The sequence below is a fragment of the Spermophilus citellus genome (assembly GCF_964194105.1).
Source record: "Spermophilus citellus genome assembly, chromosome: 3".
Classification (NCBI taxonomy): domain Eukaryota; kingdom Metazoa; phylum Chordata; class Mammalia; order Rodentia; family Sciuridae; genus Spermophilus; species Spermophilus citellus.
In genome coordinates this window covers 46,093,505-46,116,503 of record NC_138184.1, presented here as the reverse complement: position 1 = coordinate 46,116,503, position 22,999 = coordinate 46,093,505, and the positions used below count along the sequence as shown (strand labels likewise).

At 35.2% G+C, this 22,999-nt stretch overlaps 1 protein-coding gene across 4 annotated transcripts in view; it reads right to left on the bottom strand.

The window, feature by feature from the left end:
* DENND6A (DENN domain containing 6A) overlaps positions 1-22,999 on the bottom strand; it is a 72,343-nt gene that overhangs the window by 14,554 nt on the left and 34,790 nt on the right. For all 4 annotated transcript variants that reach the window (XM_081284141.1, XM_081284143.1, XM_081284144.1 and 1 more), the window contains exons 8-12: positions 22,400-22,462; positions 20,985-21,040; positions 14,074-14,196; positions 13,455-13,550; positions 11,448-11,542 (exon numbers count right to left, since the gene is read on the bottom strand). In XM_081284141.1, coding sequence (XP_081140267.1) covers positions 11,448-11,542; positions 13,455-13,550; positions 14,074-14,196; positions 20,985-21,040; positions 22,400-22,462 — 433 coding nt within the window. The remainder of the gene's footprint in view (positions 1-11,447; positions 11,543-13,454; positions 13,551-14,073; positions 14,197-20,984; positions 21,041-22,399; positions 22,463-22,999) is intronic.

Genomic DNA, 22,999 nt, shown 5'->3' with positions numbered 1-22,999 from the left:
TCAAAGGAAGCCATAACCTAAACATCCCATATAATAGGCAGAAAAAAAAAATGCCTCTAGGATCACACTTAAAAGTGTCACGAACAGGGCTAGGGTTGTGGATCAGTGGTAGAGTGCTTGCCTAGCATATGTGAGGTACTGGGTTTGATCCTCAGAACCACACACAAAGAGAAAAAATAAAGTTATTATTTTTAAAAAAAGGGTCATGAACATACATGTTTTAAAAAACATTTTTTTCCTATTTTCTGCCCTCCCTCTCTTTGCTAAAGAGTAAAAGAAACTAAAGATTGAAAAAAAAATCTAAAAACTATCTAATTCAAGCATCTAAATTTACAAAATATCTTTCTTTAAACATTACATAGATCAAACTGGTAAATGTGCTATATACAGGGGTGGGATTGTTGCAATAAGGAACACTTTCACTGGCAATCTTATATTGTTAAAAAAATTTTTAAGAGTATGTTCTATGGTAAAACAGATATTTTAATAATCTTTTTACCCTGAAATAATTTCAATCTTACAGAAAAGTTGAAAAACAATTCAATCTATACTCCAATTTTTCCAGCTGCCCAGATAACTTTAAACAGATACATGTTAAGAAAATCACAGATTTGCATTATTTTTCCATTGATCCAGTAAATAATGCAAGCGACATGTAATACAGTCATAAAACAACTAAATCCTGATACCAAGAGGCTCATACTCTAATAGAAAAATATGACAAATAAAGATAACAATTCAGAGGAATACATGCTAGGGTAGAATTATAAATAAGAGACCATGGAAAAAGAGTTTCCTGTACAAAGGAGTGAGAAAATTATTGAGGGTTCCTAGAGGAAGTAACATATAAGCAGTCTTATAAGAGAAATAAAAAAAAAATCTGTATGTAAATGGGGGAAAACAACTTTCAAATAAATAGTTAAATCAAGAAGCATGAAGAACATGCTGCTTAAAGAGTTGTGGTAAATGGTAAGGAGATTAATAATCGCTATTTACTAAATTCTTATTCTGTGCCAGTCTCTGCTCTGGGAAAACTGCACAAATTATTGCATTTAATTTTCAAAATAAAAGTGTGTTTATGATACCTATTTTAAAGATGAAGAAATTAAAGCATGAGCCAGGCACAGTGTGCATGCCTGTAATCCCAGTATCTCAGGAAGCTGAGGCAGGAGGATCACAAGTTCAAAGCCAGCCTCAGCAATGGCAAGGCGCTAAGCAACTCAGTAAGACCCTGTCTCTAAATAAAATACAAAATAAGGCTGAGAATGTGGCTCAGTGGTTGAGTGCCACTGAGTTCAATCCGAGTACCCGTACCACCCCCTCCCCCAAAAAAAAGAAAGAAAAAGAAATTAAGGCATGAGCAAAACTAGTGTTCACCTCATATGCACCAATACCAGTTGTTTACTGTTGTCATCCATTCTGACTGATGAGTACCCCTTTCAGACAGGTTGTTAGCTCTAATACAACTATACACAGAAAAACATGTCCAGGGATACACAGATAACATGGCTAAGTCAGGATATTATGTAGGGCAACCAACTTCAGAGCTATCATGCTTAACCAAGACACCAAAACAGCACGGATGGTGAACTAAGTTACAATGGGCAGGAGATGATGCTTGAGAAGTGCCGTCAAACCAAGAGGAACTTTATAAAGATGTCTGACATCCAAGGTAAATGAGTGATTGGAAGCACGGACATGTGAGATATAGTAAATGAGGACAGTATAATGACATCATCAAATCTGCATTCTAACACACTTATTGCCACCAGGTGGTGATAGTGTATGCCACAATCAAAGGACTGAGCCAGAGCTGTTGTGCCTGCACACAGGAGTCTGAAGTGCAAGAGAGAAAACTAGAGGATAACATGTATACATGGTAGAGCACTGCTCCTAAGTGGAAACAGCACCTGAAGCAAGGCAAGTACATCAGGGAAAGACGAGAGGGAGATACTGGAGCACCATTGAGATAAAACCTATAGATTTGCAGGATAGACTGAGAGAAAGGAAAGAATCCAGAAAACCTGGATTTCTTCCTTCCTCCCTCCCTCCCTCCCTCCCTCCCCCTCTCCCTCCCTCCCTCCCTCTCCCCCCCCCCCCCCCCCCCGCTCTTTCTTTCTTTTTCTTTCTTTTGGTGTGTATGTGGATTGGGGATTGAACCAGGACTTTGTTCATGCAAGGCAAGCACTCTACCAACTGAGCTATACCACCAGTCTCAAACCTCAGATTTCTGTTTTTAATCATACCCTGGTTTGTATTCTGTCAATTTAGTTTACCTATTCCCATTTATTAATTATTTTGAGAATGCCTCTCTTCTAGAATCTTAGGGTATGCTTCACAGAATTCAGCATAACTTGTCATCACAAGACTCCCCTCTCCTTCATATATGCATATGTATTAATATATATTTATCAGATAACTAAAAAGCCATCTGACTCAGACACCAAGAATCCAAAGAATGTCCAAGAGTCAAAACCACAATGGTTTGAATAAGTACTTACATGCTTATTTTCTGTTTCCTTTTACTCCATCACAAAGGACCATCAAATCCTCTATCAATCAACCCTGTTTATTACAACATATTACAGTCTCAATATCATTAGGAAAAAGCAAATTAAAACCACTGTCTCACATATTAGATGGTCATAATGAAAAAGACAATATCAAATGTTGGCAAGGATGTAAAGAACTGGGAACCTCAAGAGCTGAAGGCTCAGTAGTAGAGCACTTGCCTAGCATGCGCAAGGTCCTGAGTTCAACTTCAGATCAAAAAAAAGAAAAAAAGAAAAAGAAAAGAAATGAAAACCTCAAACATTTTGTTAAGAATGTAAAGTACTGGAACATTTTGGAAAAAACATGGTAACTTCTTCCAATACCTTTATCAGTTCATGCTACTGGAATAATGATTTTATATAAAATTTCTCTATCTACACCCCCCAAGACAGTCTTTTTTAATATGGGAAGAAAAAATAAACACTGGTCTAGTATATTACAATTAACCAAATAGCCGAGATTAACAGAACCAAACCATGAAAATAAATATGAAGATTAAGGATTTTTAAAAATTCTCCTATCTTCTTATATCTAAGATTCTAGTATGCTCTAACTATTGCTCTCTGAACTATCATTAGTATCAAACAGGACACCAATAAAATGGCAGGGGACCATGACCTTTATAGAGTGCCATGCAAGAGGTATTGTATTTAATCAAAGAACTTGAAGCTTACAGAAGCTGTTCTAATATCACACAGCTCTGATTGCCAAGGTGAAGCTCTTTGCTCTTTCCCCTATTTCATAAAGCTTCTAAGGATTTCAGATTAAGACTGAGTCCAATATTTATAAATAACATGATTTAAGATGTTATCTCTGACTCTAATACATCAATCTATATGTATGTGTATAGTAGAGAAGATAGCTTAAGAAATGTTATTTAATAATACATTAAACATACCTGTATATACCAAAAGGAATAATTTTCAAAGGTAGCATGTTATCTCATGTTCCAATCATTTCAGTGAAAATTCAGAAAGTCAAAGGACCCTACATTTTCACATAGGAGCTAAGTCACAAAACACCAGTGGATTGTGCAGTGCCTGCTGCCAAACCCCCCCAACACCTCTCCACTCTCTGAGTGTGTAGCACAAAGGCAATAGAGTCCTTGACATGCTGCAATACGAATGTCAGCCCTGCCCTTGGACTATGCAGCACAAAGGGCACCAGAAGGAACCTGTGCCAAACAAGTTCCACATTCTGCACTAGCTTGGTAACATGCTGCAATGTCAGCACCTGCCCTGCTCTTGGACTGCACAACCCAGATAACTCTGGAATAAATCTCTGCCAGGAATTCCTTATCTCATTCTGGCATGCAGGGCAGCTGAGAGGTAATCCAACTGACTAGTCACAAACCACTCATGCTGGTTGCCTGGCAAGCATCATAGAGGAAAGAAGTAGGGAAATAATCCCCAGCCTTTGCTCTCTTCAAGAAACACACAGCCGGGGCTGGGGATGTGGCTCAAGCGGTAGCGCACTCGCCTGGCATGCGTGCGGTCCGGGTTCGATCCTCAGCACCACATACCAACAAAGATGTTGTGTCCGCCGAGAACTAAAAAATAAATATTAAAAATTCTCTCTCTCTCTCTCTCTCTCTCCTCTCTCACTCTCTTTAAAAAAAAAAAAAAAAAAAGAAACACACAGCCTAAAATGACACAGAACGAAACTCTGATCAGGACAGATTGCAAACATCTGCTATTGCCTGCACAATTGAACACTTCAGTGGAAAAGAAAGTTTTTATTTTTTATTAATATTTTTATTACTGCCAATTTTTGTTTATATATATACATATATATAAAGAAATATAAATATTTCTTTCTCACTTTTTTTTTTGGGGGGGAGATACTGAGAATTGAACCCAGATGGGCTCTACCACTGAACTGCATCTTTTCATTTTTATTTATTTTTTTTAGTTGTATATGAATACAATATTTATTTTTATGTGGTATTGAGGATTGAACCCAGTGTATCACATGTGCTAGGCAAGTGCTCTACAAATGAGCTACAACTCCAGCTCCTTCATTTTTATTTTGAGACAGGGTCTTGCCAAGTTTCCAAACTGGCCTTAGAACTTGGAATCTTCCTGCCTTAGCCTTTAGCCTCCCAAATAGCTGGGAATACAAGCATACATGACTTATTTATTTTAGTTGTAGATGGACACATACCTTTATTTTATTTATCTATTTTTATGTGGTGCTGAGGATTGAACCCAGTGTCTCATAAATTCTAGGTAAGTGTGCTCTACTATTGAGCCACAACTCCAACCCCCACCATTGCTCTTAATAATTTTTCTTTTCTTCCCTTTTTTCACACTTTTTTTTTACTTTTACTTTTCTCCTGCTTTCCCCTTTTCCCTTTCATTTTTTACAAGTTTTAATTTTTATTATTTTTCTTCTCCTTTTAAAAATTAATTTTAAATTTTTTATTTGTTAATACTTTGGTTTATTTTATATTATGTTTGCCCCTTTTCATTCTATTGTTGTTGATGTTGTGGTTGTTGCTTGGTTTTTCCTTTTTTTGGTACCGGGGATTGAACTCAAGGGTACTTAACCACTGAGCCACATCCTCAGTCCTTTTTTTTGGGAAACAAGTTTTCATTAAGTTACTTAGGGCCTCGCAAACTTGCTGAGGCTGGCCTTGAACTAGCAATCCTCCTGCCCTAGCCCTTTAAGCCACTGAAATTACAGGTGTGTGCCACCATGTCCAGCTACTTTATCTGTTTTTTTGGTTTAATATTTTGTTGTTGTCTGTTTTCTTCTTTCTACGCCATGCTTGGGATAGGGTTTTGCCAATAGGGGTTGTAATATTACTGAGTTCCACTTTCAGCCCAGCTCAGAAAAATTGCATCTTACTCCAGCCAGAACCTAGTCCCAGTTGGACCCTGGTGCATAATTTACCTTAAAGAATAGAGCAATAAAACCCCCCCAGGTGTCATAAGGCAATATGACACCTCTTAAAGTTCATAACTCTCTAGTAACCAATTCCAAAGATGCTCAAGTGGATAAAATGCCATACATAAAAATTCATAAGAATCAATTTTTTTTAAAGCTCAGTGAATTCCAAGAGGATACAAATGAGACAATGCAGGATATGAAGGAGCAATTTTTTTAAAACAGTCAAACAGAAATCTTGGAAATAAAGTTTAATAAAGTTTAGATGAAAAACTCAGTAGAAACCATCACTAATAGACTAGATCAAGAGGAAGAGAGTTATCACGTCTCAAAGATAATTTCTCTAGGAATTATCATATTCAGACAGCAAAAAAAAGGAAAAAAAATAATAAAGAATGAATAAAACAGAAAAGATCTCTGTGACACCTATTTGAAATAGACAAGAGGAGAAGGCTACATGCTGAAGGTATAGAAAACCTATTCAGTACCAGCCATGATGGCACTTGTCTATAATCCCAGCTACTTGAAAACCTCAGGCAGGAAGATCCCAAGGTCAAGACCAGTTCTGGACTACCTAGTGAGATCCTGTCTCAAAGTAAAAGGTACTGGGTACACAGTTAAGTGATAGAGTATTCATCTAGCACACACTAAGCCCTTGGTTCAATCCCCAGTACTACCCTCCCCCCAAAAAAAGACAAAGATAAATAGGAAAATTTATTTAGTAACATTACAGCAAAAACTTTCCAAATCTAGGGAAAGACATGGACATTCAGAGGAATTTAAAACCCCAAATAGACACAACCAGAAAAGAATCTTTCAATGATGTATTATAAACTCCCAACAGTATAGAATAAAGAAAGAAGATTAACAGTTGCAAGAGGCTGGGTGTGGTGGTATATGACTGTATTCCAAGTGACTCAGGAGGCTGATGAAAGAGAATCACAAATTTGAGGCCAGCCTCAGGCAACTTAGCAAGATCCTGTATCAAAAGAAAAAACAAAGAGCCAGGGGTTTATGCTCAGTGGTAGTGTGCTCCTAGGCTCAATCTCCAGTATAACCAAACCAAACCAAAACAAAAACAAATTGTAAGAGAGAAGCACCAGGTCACAACTAAAGGTAAACCCATCAGAGTAACAGAAGATTTCTCAGAAGAAACTCTAAAGCCCAGGAGAACACGGAAAGATTAGTTCAAGTCCTGAAAGAAAATCACTGCCAGTCTAGGTTACAATACTCAACAAAGTTTTCCTCCAGAATCTAGGAGAAATAAAGACCTGCTATGATAAGCATAAACTAAGGAAATTCATGGCCAGTATTAACAAGCATCACAGAAGATACTTGCTGATTTGATTAAAAACAGAACCCAACAATATGATGTCTGCAAGAAACTCACATCACTGTCGAAGACATACAGATGGAAGAGATGAAAAAATGTTATTCTGAGCAAATGGAATCCATAAGCAAACAGGAGTAGCTATACTTGCAACATACAAGAGAGACTTTAAGCCCAAATCAGAAGAGACAAAGAAGGTCATTACATAATGATAAACGTAACAAATCATCAAGAAGATATGACTGTAAATATAATGCACTGAATATAATAGTACCCAATTTTATAAAATAAACATTATTGGACATAAAGGGAGAGATAGAGTCCAATACAATAATAGTGGGTGGCTTCAATATCCTATTCTCACAAACAGATAGAGCATATGGACAAAAAATCAACAATGAAAGATGAAAGTTAAATAAGACAACAGATCAAATAGACTTAACAGACGCACACAGAATATTCCATCCAGGGGCTGAGGCTGAGGCTCAGCTGTAGCACTCTTGTCTGGCATGTGTAAGGCACTGAGTTAGATTCTCAAATAAACAAAATAAAATGAATACATAAAGGTCTACCAATAACTTAAAAATATCTATATAAAAAAGAGAATATTCCATCCAACAGTTGGAGGACACATATTCTTTTCATCAGCACATGGATCTTTTCCAAAACAAATATCAGGCCATAAAGTCAGTCTTAATAAATTCAAAATATGAATAATCTTATCAAATTATAATAGAATGAAACTAGAAATTAACAGCAAGAGAAAACTACAGAAATTATACAATCCATGGAGACTGAAAATTACACTCTTGAACAAATAGTAGGTGCTGAAGAAATTGTAAGGGGATTAAAATATTCATAGACTCGAATAAAAAGAAACACAATATACTGGAATCTATGGGTTACAATGAAAGCCATACTAATAGGAAAGTTTATAGCTATGATTGCCTAAATAACCTAATGATATATCTTAAGGTCTTAGAAAAATAAGAACAAACTAAACCCAAAATCAATAGAGGAAAAAATAATAAATATCAAGGTAGAAATAAATGAAATATACACTAATATTATAGACTATATAATATAAAGGATCAATGCAACAGTTGGTTCTTTAAAAAGACAAAATTGACAAACCCTCCACTAACTAATCAAAAAGAGAAAACATAAATAAACAAAATTGGAAATGAAAAAGGGGATATTACAAAAGATACCACCAAAATTCATAGCATCATTAGCGAACTGAAAAATCTAGAAGAAATGGATTTCTTAACACATATGACTTAACAAATTTGAACCAAGAGGATATAAAAAACATAAAGATATCGTTAACAAGCAGTGAAATTGAGGCAGTAATAAAAAGTCTCTCAACAAAGAAAAGTCAAGGACTGGACAGATTCACTGCTGAATTTTATCAGACATTTAAAGAAGAACTAATACCAATGTACCTCAAACTATTTTATTTAAAAAACAACAACAACAACTGTAGACCAACATTCTTGATAAACACAGACGCAAAAATTCTCAACAGATATTTGCAAACTGAATTCCAAAGTACATTTAAAAAGTTCATACAAAATGGACATGGTGATGCACATCTGTAATCCCAGTGGCTCAGGAGGCTGAGGCAGGAGGATCATGAGTTCAAGGCCAGCCTCAGCAACTTAGCAAGGCCTTAAGCAACTTAGTGAGACTCTGTCTCAAAATAAAGTACAAAATAAGAATTGGTGATGTGGCTCAAAGGTTAAGCATCCCTGGGTTCAATCCCTGGTACCAAAAAAATATATATCAAGTTGGTTTCATTTCAAGGATGCAAAGATGGCTCAACATATGCAAATCAATGGATGTAATAAAAGCCATGTGCAGTGACACACACCTGTAATCTTAGCTACTCAGAAGCCTCAAGCAGAAGGATCACAAATTCCTGGCCAGCCTGGGCAATTTAGTGAGACTGTCTCAAAATAAAAAAAGTTGAGGATGTAGAGAATCCCTGGATAAAATGCTCATTACTGCAATAAATAAATAAATTAGATAAATATAATATACCACATAAATAGAATCAAGGATAAAAACCACATGATCAACTCAATAAATTCAGAAAAAGCCTCTGATAAAATCCTATATCACTGCATGATAAAAGCCTTGAATAAATTTAGGTGTAGAAAGATTATACTACAAATTAATGAAAGTTATATACAACAATCTCACAGCCAACATCATAACTAAAGGGGAAAAAGAGAATGCATTTCCTCTAAAATCAAGGATGAGACAAAGGTATCCACTCTCAGCACTCTTGCTCAATATAGTACGTGAAATTTTAGCCAGAATAATTAGGTAAGAGAAAAAAAAAAGAGATACAAATAGTAAAAGTAGAAGCCAAATTATCCCTGTATGCAGATGATGATTCCACACTTATAAAACCCTAAAGACTCTATCAAAAGACCCTGAAATTTTAAAAACAATTTGAGTGAAGTAGCACAATACAAAATCAACATACAAAAGTCAGTAGTTTTTTCATATACCAATAATAAACTAGCTGACAAAGAAATTGGGAAAATAATCCATTCACAACAGCATCAAAAGAAAAATAAACACAAACAACAAAAATTCCCTAGAAATAAATCCAAACAAGGAGGTGAAAGATCTTTACAATGAAAAATTACAAAACCCTGAAGAAGGAAACTGAAGAAGATGCTAATAGAGGCGGGGCGGGGGGGACCTCCCCAGGGATTGGAAGAAATAATACTGTCAAAATGATCATACTAGGGGCTGGGGTAATGGCTCAGTGATAGAGCACTCGAGTCGCACGTGCAAGGCCCTGGGTTCGATCCTCAGCACCACATAAAATAAATTAATTAAATAAAGTTATTTTAAAAATACTTTAAAAAATGATCATACTACTGAAAGTGATATATAGATTCAATGCAATCCCCATCAAAATATCAATGCCATTCTTCACAGAACTAGGAAAAAAAAAATCCTAACCTAAGATTCATATGGAAGCATTAAAGACCCTGAATAGCCAAAGTCATCCTAAGCAAAAAGAGCAATACTGGAAGCATCATAATACCCAATTTCAAAATATACTACAGATCCCCAGTAACAAAAACAGCATGGTATTGGCATAAAAATATACACAGACTAAGAAATAAACCCATAAATCTACAGCTAACTGATTCTTAACAAGGGTACTAAAAGCATACACTTGAAAAAAGACAGCCTCTTCAATAAATGGTGCAGGGAAAACTACCACATGTAGAGGACTGAAACTTGATCCCTATTTTTCACCCCCTGAGTTTAAAAAAATCAACTCAAGATGGATCAAAGATCTATAACTTGGAAACTAGTACAGGGAAATACTTTTAAGATAGGCACAGGCAATGATTTCCTGAATAGAACTTCAGTAGTTCAGGAAATAAAAGCAAGGATTGACAAATGGAATTAGATTAAATTAAAAAGCTTGTGCACAACAAGGAAACAATCAACAAAGAAAAGAAACAATTTACAAAATGGGAGAAAATTTTTTCCAGCTGTGTACCTCACAGAGGATTAATATCTAGAATACATAAGAACTTAAACAGTCTCAACAATAAAATTACAAGTAATCCAATCAAAAAGAGCAAAAGTTCTTAGCAATTTCTCAAAAGAAGTACAAATGGCATATGTATATGAAAATATATACATATATTTCATAAAAAGGAAAAATTTTCAACATCTTTAAACATCAAGGAAATGCAAATCAAAATTACACTCAGAATCCATCTAACCCCAATCAGAATGGCTACAACCAATAATAATAATAATAATAATAATGACAACAATAATAACAATGATGATAACAAATGCTGATGAGGATATGGAGAAATAAGACAATGTGTGAAGGTAAATTAGTACAGTCACTATGGAAAACAGTATGGAGTTTCCTCAAAAATAAAAATAATCTAAAAATAGAATTACCAAAAGATGCAGCCATTGTCACTCTTGGATACTTATCCAAAAGCAATGAGGTCAACCTTCAAAAGAGGTATCTGCATACTCATATTTATTACAGCCGTATTCACAATAGCTGGGATATACAATCAGTCTAGTCGCCCATCAACAGATGAAAGAATAAAGAAAATAAGGCATATATACACAATGAACAATTATTCAACCACAATGAATGAAACCATGTCATTTGCAGGAAGATGACTGGAACTGGAATACATCACATTAAGTGAAATAAGTCAGACACAGAAAGACAATTATTGCACATTTACTCTCATATGTCCAATAGAAAAGGAAAAAAAAAAGATGACCCAAAAGTAGAAGAATGACTATTAAAGAAGGGAAAAATGGCTGTGGAGAGGATGGAGAGAGAAATAGAAAAGAGAAAATAGATGGGAAGGTGAACATGATCAAAGCATGACATACATGTATGGGAATGTCACAGTGAAACCCATTAATTTGTATAATTAATAAGCATTAATAATTTTAATTTTAAAAAATTTTCCCCCCAAAAAAGAATCCACATATTTTACTGGGAACTTACATTCTTCCCCAAAGGCTTTAATTTAGGATGCCTTAAAGAAAGCTCCAACAATGTAAAAAGTAACCAAGGAATGAAAACAAAAGGGAAGAAATAAACCTGCTCAGCCACATTACACACTAAGAATAGAATACCAAGTTTATACTTTACCTGCAGGTTTAAGGTCTCCTATTCGAATAATGTGTGGCCAATGCTGGAGTGTTTTAGCAAAAAAAGGGTTGGTTACTCCTAATATGACTGAGGGCCTATATAAAAATAAAACAAAACAAAATTTAAAAAGGTAAGAAAAATATGAATGTTAAACCAATGAAGAATAATTTATAATTTCCTTTGAGTGAACAATATATAGATATCTTTTCCTTCACTTAATTATTAATATCAACTACATGCCAGGCAACATATTTAGTACTTCAAATAAAGATTAAAAGCACACAGAAAGAATACATAAATATCATGCCCAAAATCATGACACTGAAGGTAGAATAAAATGCACAATAATCACAAAGAAAAACCTATGGTCTGCCAAGGTATTAAAGGACAGCCTCACCAAAGGGATGACATTTACACAAAGACATGAAAGATGAATAGTTTTCTGTCAAGTGAATAAAGGAAGTTAAAGGTAATGCAGGAGAATAAACAGTATGTGCCACGTGATGAGGTGAGATGGTAGTCTATTCATAGATCTACACACAGTTCAGCATTTTTGGAACACAAAGTGAGAAGGATGAGTAGACAAAAATGAGAGTAGATGGATGAGTACCAAATTTATATCTAAGAAATTTAGATGTTATCTTATATGCAGACAAGCTTTTAGGGAACCAAGTGGAGACAAGTCACATGAATGAAAAAGAGATGCCCTACAAAGAAGGGAGGGTAATAGGGGGAAAGCAACAGTTAGGAAAAATATAACAGAATGCTGATTAATAGAATTTGGTTAAAATTTGACAGAGGGCATATTAAGGAAGAGAAATTTATGACAATTTCAGATTCTGATAACTAAATGCCATTAAGACATGCAGGTGGCAATGTGCTTAAACAACAACACAACCTAGATACATAGGTCTGAACCTCAGAGAGAGATCTGGGGCGGGAAGATATGTTTCAGTCATTAATATAGGGTTTTGTTTTTTTGCTTTTAGTACTGAGATTGAACTGGAGGGGCACATGACCACTGAGCCACATCCCCAGCCCTCTTTATTTTTTGAGATGGGATCCTGGCTCAGGACCTCACTAAACTGCTTAGGCTGGCTTTGAACTTGCAATCCTCCTTCTCTGAGTTGCTGGGATTATAGGTATGCACTACCATGACTGGTGGTACAGGATCTTTTAGCTTTCTTTCTATTTTCTTTTTCCATTACTGGAGTTTGAACCCAGAGCCTTGAGCACACTAGGCAAGCACTCCACCAATGAGCTACATTCCCAGTCCCTCATATAGGGTTTTATCAGAGATCATGGGTACCAGGAAGACTATACAGAAAAAATTATCAGACTGAAATCAGGACCAGAACACAACAGTGGAGAACATCAATACTTAAAAGGTTAATAGAGAAAAAGTCTGTAAAGCAGACTGAAATGTACCACCAGACAGCCAGAAGAGAGTGGGATCAAGGATTAAAATAATTTCAAGAAAGAAAAGGTGGGGCAAATAGGGCAATAATACACCCTCTGGATCAGGCAGTAAGAAATATCTTGGTGAATAAGGCAAGAACAAATTCAGTGGATGCAGAGAAGTTGATCTGCAATTCACTGAGAAGCAACCAGAAAATCAAGAAGTGTAGACATCAAATGGAGATTTTTGTTATTCTAGAAACTTAGCTATGAAAAGAAAATAAGCAATAGAACAGGAACTAAAAGAAAAAGGAAAAATTATTTTTTCCTTGCTACACATTGGAAAAGATTTTTCATAATGACAGCAGAAACAAAAGTACAGTCTAATGACAACACAGATTCCAATTATAAATAAAATTGCCCAAATAAAATAAGTTAGTAACACCTGAAATATAAAATTATTACCAGCAGCTCCTCAAACCTTCCTTTATAAAATCAATCTGCCTATAATTAAAAATTTAAATTAAAAATTTATTACCAAAAATAATTCTACATAATTTTGGTTATAAAGTTAATACATGATGAATAAAAGTTATTCTGTTTACTCACGGAGCTTGAGTACGGGTAGTATATTCTTTGAATTCACTGTCATGGATAGTAAAATAAGGTCGGAAATCACTGAAATACTTTAGTGGAGAAATACAGCTGTGGAACAAGAAAAACATGTAAAACAAAGGACAAAAATTAAAGGTTCTATGCCATAACTATGAAGCATCTGTATAAACAGTATATACCCACTGGGATAACTTATTTATTTTGATAAAACTAATAAACTCATTTCAAGGAACTAAAAAGACAAATGGAAATATACAACATGGAATGGCATAATGAAAGAACACTGGGTTTAATGCCGCAAATAGGGTGAAATTCTGGCTTTCCCTTTCACCAGCTATGTGCCTTTGATTAAACCCTTACCATTTGCACACTAACAGTTTTCAAGGGCTAACTTCAGGTATGTGAATGAATGCGCTTGTTGCTCATAACAACAAAGACACAGTTCTAGCCCTCATGGAACTTGAATGAGTATTCTCATCCATAAAATGGTGCTACAATAAAAACTACCCTCTGACATTATTGCTGTGTGGATGTTAAGTAATGATGTATTGGGAAACATACCACAGAAGGGAAAGTGCTGAAAATATCACTATCAGGAAGCAAATATACTCACTTAACAAGAGCCAGCACAGTCTCTGATGACTCTGATGGTGATGGTGCCATGACCACAATGGGCTCTCCCAAAAGCACCAGCTCCCAAAGCATCTGACTATGAAGGAAAACTGGGCAGAAACACCTGGAAGGTATTTACACAGAAGAAATATTTTGTTATTTATCCAATCCTGCTTTTTAAATCCCTGTATAATCATTCTAAAAACTTCACATTGATCTAAATTCTTCCTGGTATTTGTATCTTGATCTGATATACTAATTTAGAACATGGCAATGTATAATCAAAAGCTTTATTTATTCATTTATCAGTGCTGGAATTAAACCCAGGGCCTTGAGCATACACTATACCGTCGAGCTTCTATTTTAACTCCCTTACTTTTCTTAAAAGAGACAGGGTTTCACTGGCCTCAAACTTATAATCATTCTGCATTAGCCTACCAAGCAGCTGGGACTACATGCATACACCACATACTAGCTTCTAAGTTTCTTTTATACACACAAAAGTATATATCAATTTGACACGTGCCAATTTTTATAAGATTAAATGCAATACATTATTGAAAAATGAAATAGCTGACAAACAACAAAAGCATATAATTAAACTGTTTTACCATATGATAATTCTATTTTATTAATATTAATAATTTAAATTTCTGTTCTAAATACTTTGAAGGAAATTTTGAAAACTAATTTTCTAAGGGGGGCATTTATTGGATGTATTTAATTTACAAACCAGTGCTGGTCTCAGTGGTACAGCATGTGCTTATTAACATGCCTGAGGCCCTGAGTCAATCCCCATCACCACAAAAATATGGGAAAGACAAAAGCCAATGCTTTTTTCATTTACTATTTATGATCCAATGCAATAGTAGGAAGGGGGAAGAGCAGAATAAGAAGTTTCATTTGTAACTGTGATACAATAAGAAGTTTCATTTGTATCTGAAGATAGTGAGATAATTCACTATCTTCAGATCAATAAAAAAGCCAGTACATATGTGTGTGTGTGTATATACTTTTTTTTTTTTTTTTTTTTTACTTTTCTTGTACTAGAGATTGAGCCCAGGGATGTGTCATCACTGAATTACAGCCCCAGTACTTTCTACTTTTTATTTGAGACAAGGCTCCCTAAGTTGCTGAAGCTGACCTCAAATTTGTGATCTTTCTGTCTCAAGTCTCCCAAGTCCCTGGGATTACAGGTGTTTGCCACTGCACCTGGCTCAATCTTTTGATGTTAAAAATAATAGAGGGCTATTCTATCAGAGATAAATACAAACATGAGAAGGGAAAAAAACTAGAGCAAACACTGTCATATTGTGTTGTAACTGAGGGTATCAATATGACTTAATGGTTATCAATATATATGGGTACAGAAACATATATACAGATTTTGTGTCTATATGTGCATATATTCCCTCTCCTCCAGACACACCCTAGTTTTACCCACTAAAAAGGTCTAAAAGCAATGATATTCCATACCTATTGTCTACTCTGCAAATGGGTAGAAAACCAAAATCTCTTCATTCTTAACATACAAGGGGATATGAGAGGGAAAAATCCATAAAACTATGCCTAGGAACCAACAGTCAAGTATCGTCATGTAAATACCCCTGACCCTAACTCTAAGAGATTCTAAGCCAAGAGAATGACGGTTTCTTTCAACTATTTTAGAAAACTGCTCTTCAATTCCAATCTCAACTTAAAAACTTAATGAAAGGACTGTTTCTGTGGTCAATAGAGAGAGATGAAACCAAACACATGGTCCTTGGGATAAACAGTAGCCTAACAAGTCTTGGACAAATGAAAGGAGGCACACAGGCCCCTAAATTCAACTGCATTTCTGCCACTCAACCTCATAAGCCTTTCCAGATTAGGTGTCTGTTCTTTGCTCTCAAACTCAGTCCTGGGGGCTGGGGTTGTGGCTCAGCGGTGGAGTGCTCACTTAGCACGTGCAAGGCCCTGGGTTCGATCCTCAGCACCACATAAAAATAACAAATAAAACAAAGGTGTTGTATCCAACTACAACTAAAAAATAAATATTAAAAAAACCCTCAATCCTGTTGTAACAATATTGCTTCAATATAATTGGTATATATTTAAGTTCTCATTCAGACTAATAAATATAAAATTAAGTTCTACACACACAAAATAGAGTGCTATTATAGACAAAGTATTAATCCAATCATCAGATATTAAATGCTTGACATAGTTCTATCATTGTGTAAGATTATTTTTCAAAGTTTAGTTTTTTCATCTCTTGAAAAGTATTAAAAAACAACAACAGCAACAAACTGGGTTGGGAATATATCTCAGTGGTAGAATACTTGCCTAGCATGTACAAGGCCCTGAACTCAATCTCTAGTACTGCCAAAGCAGCAGCAGCAGCAACAACAACAACAGCAAACATCCTAGTTTGAAAACATTAACAAGTAACATATTCAGAAAAGACACACACTAATCAAAGGTGTTAGTGATGGGGGTAATTAATTACTCTTATAGCACAGATTTCGGTAATAAACAAAAGGGCTTCACACTTATTTCTGAAGTTCAAAAAAATAATTTCTGTTAACTGAATTCTATGTTAATTTATGCCAATTTCTCAAATCATTTATTAATGAGTCATATATCAAAACTATCAGTAGCATGCCTGTAACCAGCTACTTGGCAGTCTGAGACAGGTTGATCACAAGTTCAAGGCCAGCCTGGGCAACTTAGTGAGACCCTGTCTCAAGTTTTAAAAAAAGGCTGGGTATGTGGCTTAGTGGTAGAGTACCCCTTGTTTCAACCTCCAAAACTGCAATAAAACAAAAAAAAAGTAGGAATAGTATACATTCCTCTGAGTATACTTCCTGTGATATCCGTGTATTCATTTTGGGGACACTCCTTATTAAATTTTTTTTTAGTTATAGATGGACACAATATCTTTATTTTACTTATTTGTTTTTATGCTACGGATTGAACCTCATGCTAAGGATTGAACCCAGTGCCTCACACATTCTAGGCAAGCACTCTACCACTAAGCCACAACCTCAGCCCCCTCTTTTCATTCTAAGAACGCTCTACCATAATTTTTTTAAGAAAAGTAATTTTGTTTTGAAGTCACATTTATAACCTATATACAGTAAGACTTACCCTTACCAAAGATAAAGAATTGTTCCATCATTCAAAAAATTTCCTAATTCCTCTTTTTTAAAAAAAATATTTATTTTTTAGTTGTAGTTGGACACAATACCTTTATTTCACTTATTTATTTTTAATGTGGTGCTGAGGATCGAACCCAGGGTCTCACACATGTGAGGCAAGCAGTCTACTGCTGAGCCACAACCCCAGCCCCTATTTTATTTATTTTCATATGGCGCTGAGGATTCAACCCAGGGCCTCAGATGTGCTAGGAAAACACTCTACGCTGAGCCAAAATCCCAGCCCCCTCATTCCTCTTATAGTCAATTTTCCTTCCCTAGCCCCCGCACTGATCTGATTTCTATCCCTAGAGTTTTGCCATTACCAGAATATTATATGAAATCATCCACTGAGTAGCTTTCAGAAGTATGGCTCCTTTCACTCAGCATGTTTTTGAGAGTCACCGATGTTGTATGAATCAATGGCTCATTTTCTTTTTCTGCTAAGTAGTATTCTATGGGCATGCATGTATTATGCTTTGTTATCCATTTACCAACTGATGGGGATTGAGGTTGTTTCCAATATCCGGATGTTATGAATAAAGCCACTACATGCCATTACATAGTATAAACATTTGCAAACAAATCTTTTTTTTTTTTTTTTTTTTTTTTTTGAGGGACTAGGAATTGAACACTAGGGGCACTCTATCACTGAGCTATATCACCAACACTTTTTATTTTTTACTTTGAGACAGGGTCACTTAATTGCCCAGACTGACCTTAAATTTGCAATCCGACTGCCTTAGCTTGTATTATAGGTGTATGCTATCACACCTAGTACATACAATTCATTGTGTGGACATATGTTTTCATTTTTATTGGACAAATACCTAGAAATATAAGTAAGCATACAAAATAAATCAAGCATATAAAACAAATAAACTTAACTTTTTCTTTTTTTTTTTTTTTTGGTGGTACTGGGGATTAAACCCAAAGTTGCTGGGGCTGCGGTATAACTTAGTGGTAGAGTGCTTGCTTAACATGTGTGAGGCACTGGGTTTGATCCTCAGCATCACATAAAGATAAATAAATAAAAGTATTGTGTCCATGTACAACTAAAAAAATTTTTTTTTTTAAATCCAGGGGTGCTGGGGGCTGAGGTTGTGGCTCAGTGGTAGAGCGCTTGCCTAGCACATGCAAGGCCCTGGGTTCGATCCTCAGCACCACATAAAAATAAATAAATAAAGGTACTGTGCTCAACTACAACTAAAAAATAAATATTAAAAAAAAAATCTAGGGGTGCACTCTACTGCTGAATTACACCTGCAGTGCATTCCTTTTTTTTATTTTTATTTTGAGACAGAGTGTCACTAAATTGTCCAGGCTAACCTCCAATTTGTGATCCTCCTGACTCAGCCTCCTGAACTGCTGGGATTACAGGCATGTACCACCACATCCAGCAACAACTCAACCTTTGAGGCAGTATTCTATAAAGTTTAAAGTCATCCAAAAAACCCTACTTTCACAACTTTTTTGACATATAGTAATCGCTCATTGATAGTAGTGGTTTCTCAAGCTGGGCTATACATCAGAACTTCGTGCAGAGCTAGAACTGGGTACCAATCTAAAGATTCTTTATTTGGATGTTCTGGGTAAAGGCACAAACACTAGTATTTTTTCTTTTTCCTTCCTTCTTTTTTTTTTTTCATATCATGCTAATTTGTGACTACATTTTATTATTTAGGGTCTAATATCCAGAACTGTTTAGATTTACAGAAAAACTGAGAAAATAGTACACAGAATTCACACTGCGCACATTCAATTTCTCATGTTAATACACTAGTATATTTTATTATTATAATAGTGTGTTTTATTTATTATTATTATTATTATATGTGTTTTATTATTTAAAATATATTAGTGTATTTTATTATTTATTGCCACAATTAACAAGCCAATACCGAATCATTAATAATAATAGAAATATATACTTTATTCAGATTTCCTTAGGTTTTAATCTGATATCCATTTATACTCCAGTTTTTATGCCCCGGTAGGCTTCTTTTGGCTATGGCAGTTTAGATTTTCCTTGTTTTTGATCATGAGAGTTTTAAGGGGTGCATATTAGGTAAATTATGGAATGTTTCCCAGTTGGTATTTGTCTGATGTTTCTCTTATTGTTAGACTGAAGTATAGATTTTAGGAAAAAAAATCAAAGAGATAATATGCCAATGTTATCACATCATATGAAGAGAGTACAGTAAGATTATTTTCTCTTTTCCTCCATTTCCACATTGAAAATTTTGTGAGGAAGTCTCTATATACAGAATGAGTAGAGATTTACTCCTTGAGAATAGAGAACATACATAATTAATCTAAATGATTGCAAGGAACACTTATTTAATAATATACTATATCATTATAAATTAATGTATATTTATCTTGTACACTGGTTTTAGTTTAATCATACTTTATTTTTGTCATTGGGTACTCTTTCAGTTTGCTCCTAATGACGTAAACTCATGAGCGTGGAGGTAATGAGTCTATTTTTGTTATAATTTTATTTTTATTTATTCATTAAAAAATTTTTTTTTCTCGTCATATACAAAGCATATTCACACCATTCGTGTCTTCATACATGTACTTAGGATAATGATGTCCATCTTATTCCACCCTCTTTTTGACCCCCATGCCTCCTCCCTTCCCCTTCCACCCCTATGCCCTATCTAGAGTTCTTCTAATCCTCCCACACTCCCTCTCCCAACCTCTCTATGAATTTTTCTTCCTTCTCAAATGCCAGAGTATCTATTTTTGTTGTTTTGCTTTGTTTTTATTTTATATTTTTGGTGTGGGGGATCGAACTCAAGGGCACTCAACTACTGAGCCACATCCCTAGCCCTATTTTGCATTTTATTTAGAGACAGGGTCTCACTGAGTTACTAAGCCTCTTTGCTGAGGCTGGCTTTGAACTCCCAATACTCTTGACTCAGCCACCCAAGACGCAGGGATTACAGGCATGCACCATCAGTATCTCTGTTTTTTAAACTTTGCATTTTGAAATTTCCAAACATACAAAAATGAAGACAAAAATGTAAAATCCCCACATACATAACAGGTAGATTTAACAATTAGTATTTGCTGTTTTTACATCATTTATTTTTTCTTACTAAAGCATTTTAAAATAAAGCACAAACATCATGACATTTCACCCCAAAATTCTTCAAAATGCATCTCTAAAAAAAGTGTATTTTCTAACATCATTCCAAAACCATTCATACCAAACCCCGCCAAAAAAAAAAAAAAAAAAAAACAATTTGCTTTTACCATGTAATAGCCTGCCCGTATCCAAATTTCTCTGTCAAAGCTTATAAAGATGCAGGCAGCCAGGGATGAACCATTAACCATTAATTGATTTTATTTATTTATTTAGGTACTGGGGATTGAACCTGAGGTACTTTACCACTGAGTTCTTTCGTTTTTATTTTGAGACAGGGTCTCACTAAGTTGCTTATGGCCTTTATAAGTTGTTGACACTGGCCTCAAACTTGTCATCCTCCTGCCTCAGCCTACCAAGTCACTGGGATTACAGATATGTGCTACCACAACCAAAGAACACTAATTTTGTTTTCTTTTTTTAAACCGGCAAACACCGATTTTTATCATATAAAACATTATGAGTGTTTTCTTCTGGTTTTTTACATATGCTACATAAGAACATTCTTTTTCTCAACAAACAATATCACAAAGCAAGAGAAAAAAGGCATTTTTAAAAAGGTTTTTTTTTTTTTTTTTTTACCTGAAAAGATCCACTTCATGAACAGTAGGTAAAATAACAGATATGTGTGAGTCTACCTAAGAGGCAAAAGACAAAAACAAAAGAGATGATGTCACTAAAAGATGCAGAAATTGATTTTTAAAGTATGCTTATCTCATGATCAATAAGCCAGGCTTCCCTGTCTACCTTTTGAAAATTCTATTCTGCTAGAAGCAACCAGAGAGAAAATGGGTCTTACCAACTTCCCATAGTATGGCAGAAGACAGAAAACACAGATACTATGAATAAAGAATTAGTTCAATAATCAGATGTAAGATTAGTTCACAAATGTATGAAATACTATCATTAATATTAGTTGACATATGTAACAGAAAACTATCAGCTTTTTTACTGCTCTCAATTTTTACTCAATTCAAAGAACAAAGGGAATGCTAGCTAACACACCAGTTAAAACATTTCAAATGAAAAATTCAACCCCACCCATGAACAGATGTTGCTTTTGGAAAACTGGAGTGGAATCATAACTAGGGAATCTTTTGTCTATGTGTATGTATGTGTGTGTGTGTGCACTACTGAGGATTAAACCCAGGAGCACGCCTTTTTTTTTTTTAAAGAGAGAGTGAGAGGAGAGAGAGAGAGAGAGAGAGAGAATTTTTTTAATATTTATTTTTTAGTTCTCGGCGGACACAACATCTTTGTTGGTATGTGGTGCTGAGGATCGAACCCGGGCCGCACGCATGCCAGGCGAACGCGCTACCGCTTGAGCCACATCCCCAGCCCAAGGAGCACGCCTTTTTAAAAGTTTTTATTTTGAGATACAGTCTCCCTAAGTTGCTGAGGGTGGCCTTGACTTGCCAAACTCCTGCCTCAGTCTTCTAATTCACTGGGATTACAGGCAAATACCACTGTGCCTGGCACCACAGAATCCCTTTGACTGAGTCTTTTAAAATCAGATATCTACTGACCACTCTTCTAAAATAACTGCTTTTGCCAGAATTAAGCCTTTTGGGAAAAAAAAAATTCACATTCCCCTTGTCCTCACAATTAAAGTTCTGGGTTCTCCAGTGTCTCCTGGAGAAATACCAAGGGGGAAAAAAAAGCCTAAGAAATATTAGAAAGTTGATTACTCAATTCAAAGTTAAAAATTATTCAATATACTGGGCATGAGGAGGCTGAGATAGGAGGATCTTGAGTTCAAAACCAGCCTCAGCAAAAGCGAGGCACTAAGCAACTCAGTGAGACCCTGTCTCTAAATAAAATTTTAAAAATAGGGCTGGGGATATGGCTAAGTGGTCAAGTACCCCTGGGTTCAATCCCCAATATAAAAAAAAAAAAATTCAATGGAATATTTTAGTGACATTCAAAAATATATAATGAACAAACTGCATTTGCTCATTTAAAACTTCTGTGATCATTTCACCATAGTAGCACACTACCTGCTGAGTTAACTGTACTATTTGAGTTGTCCCAGGCTTGTCATAACATGTGGGAATCCGTACCTTAAAGAGAAAGAAATTATCTTTGGCTATGAAAAACAAGAATAAGAAGCACCCTTAAAGGTATATTTGGCAATATCTAAAAAGCTATAAATATTAAGTATTCATATCAGATTTTAAAACTAAGGTCATATTAATTTTAGCCACAGTAGAAAGTAATTGAACCAAGGACTCTATAACCGCATGCACAGAGAAATCACTAACCCACTGAGAAGCACAACTGTTGAAAAACAGAAAAAGGACATCAATCTCATACTGTTTCCTGTTTATCATACCAATCTTTGGTTCATTAATATACACACCCACCCAAACACACCCTCTTAATCTTGCCAAATTTTTGAGTAAATCCCACAGGAAACTATCAGTATTATTTTTCATGATTTCCCATGGAAAAAAAGAATACACATTTTAAAAAAATAAGCACATCTAAAAAGAGAACATTGTCAAAAGTAAGTCCAACTTGATAGTGAGTTGCAAAGCCTGAGAGTAAAATGCTAATTATTTTTTTTTAAAAAAATCATCTTAACAGAGAATACTTAG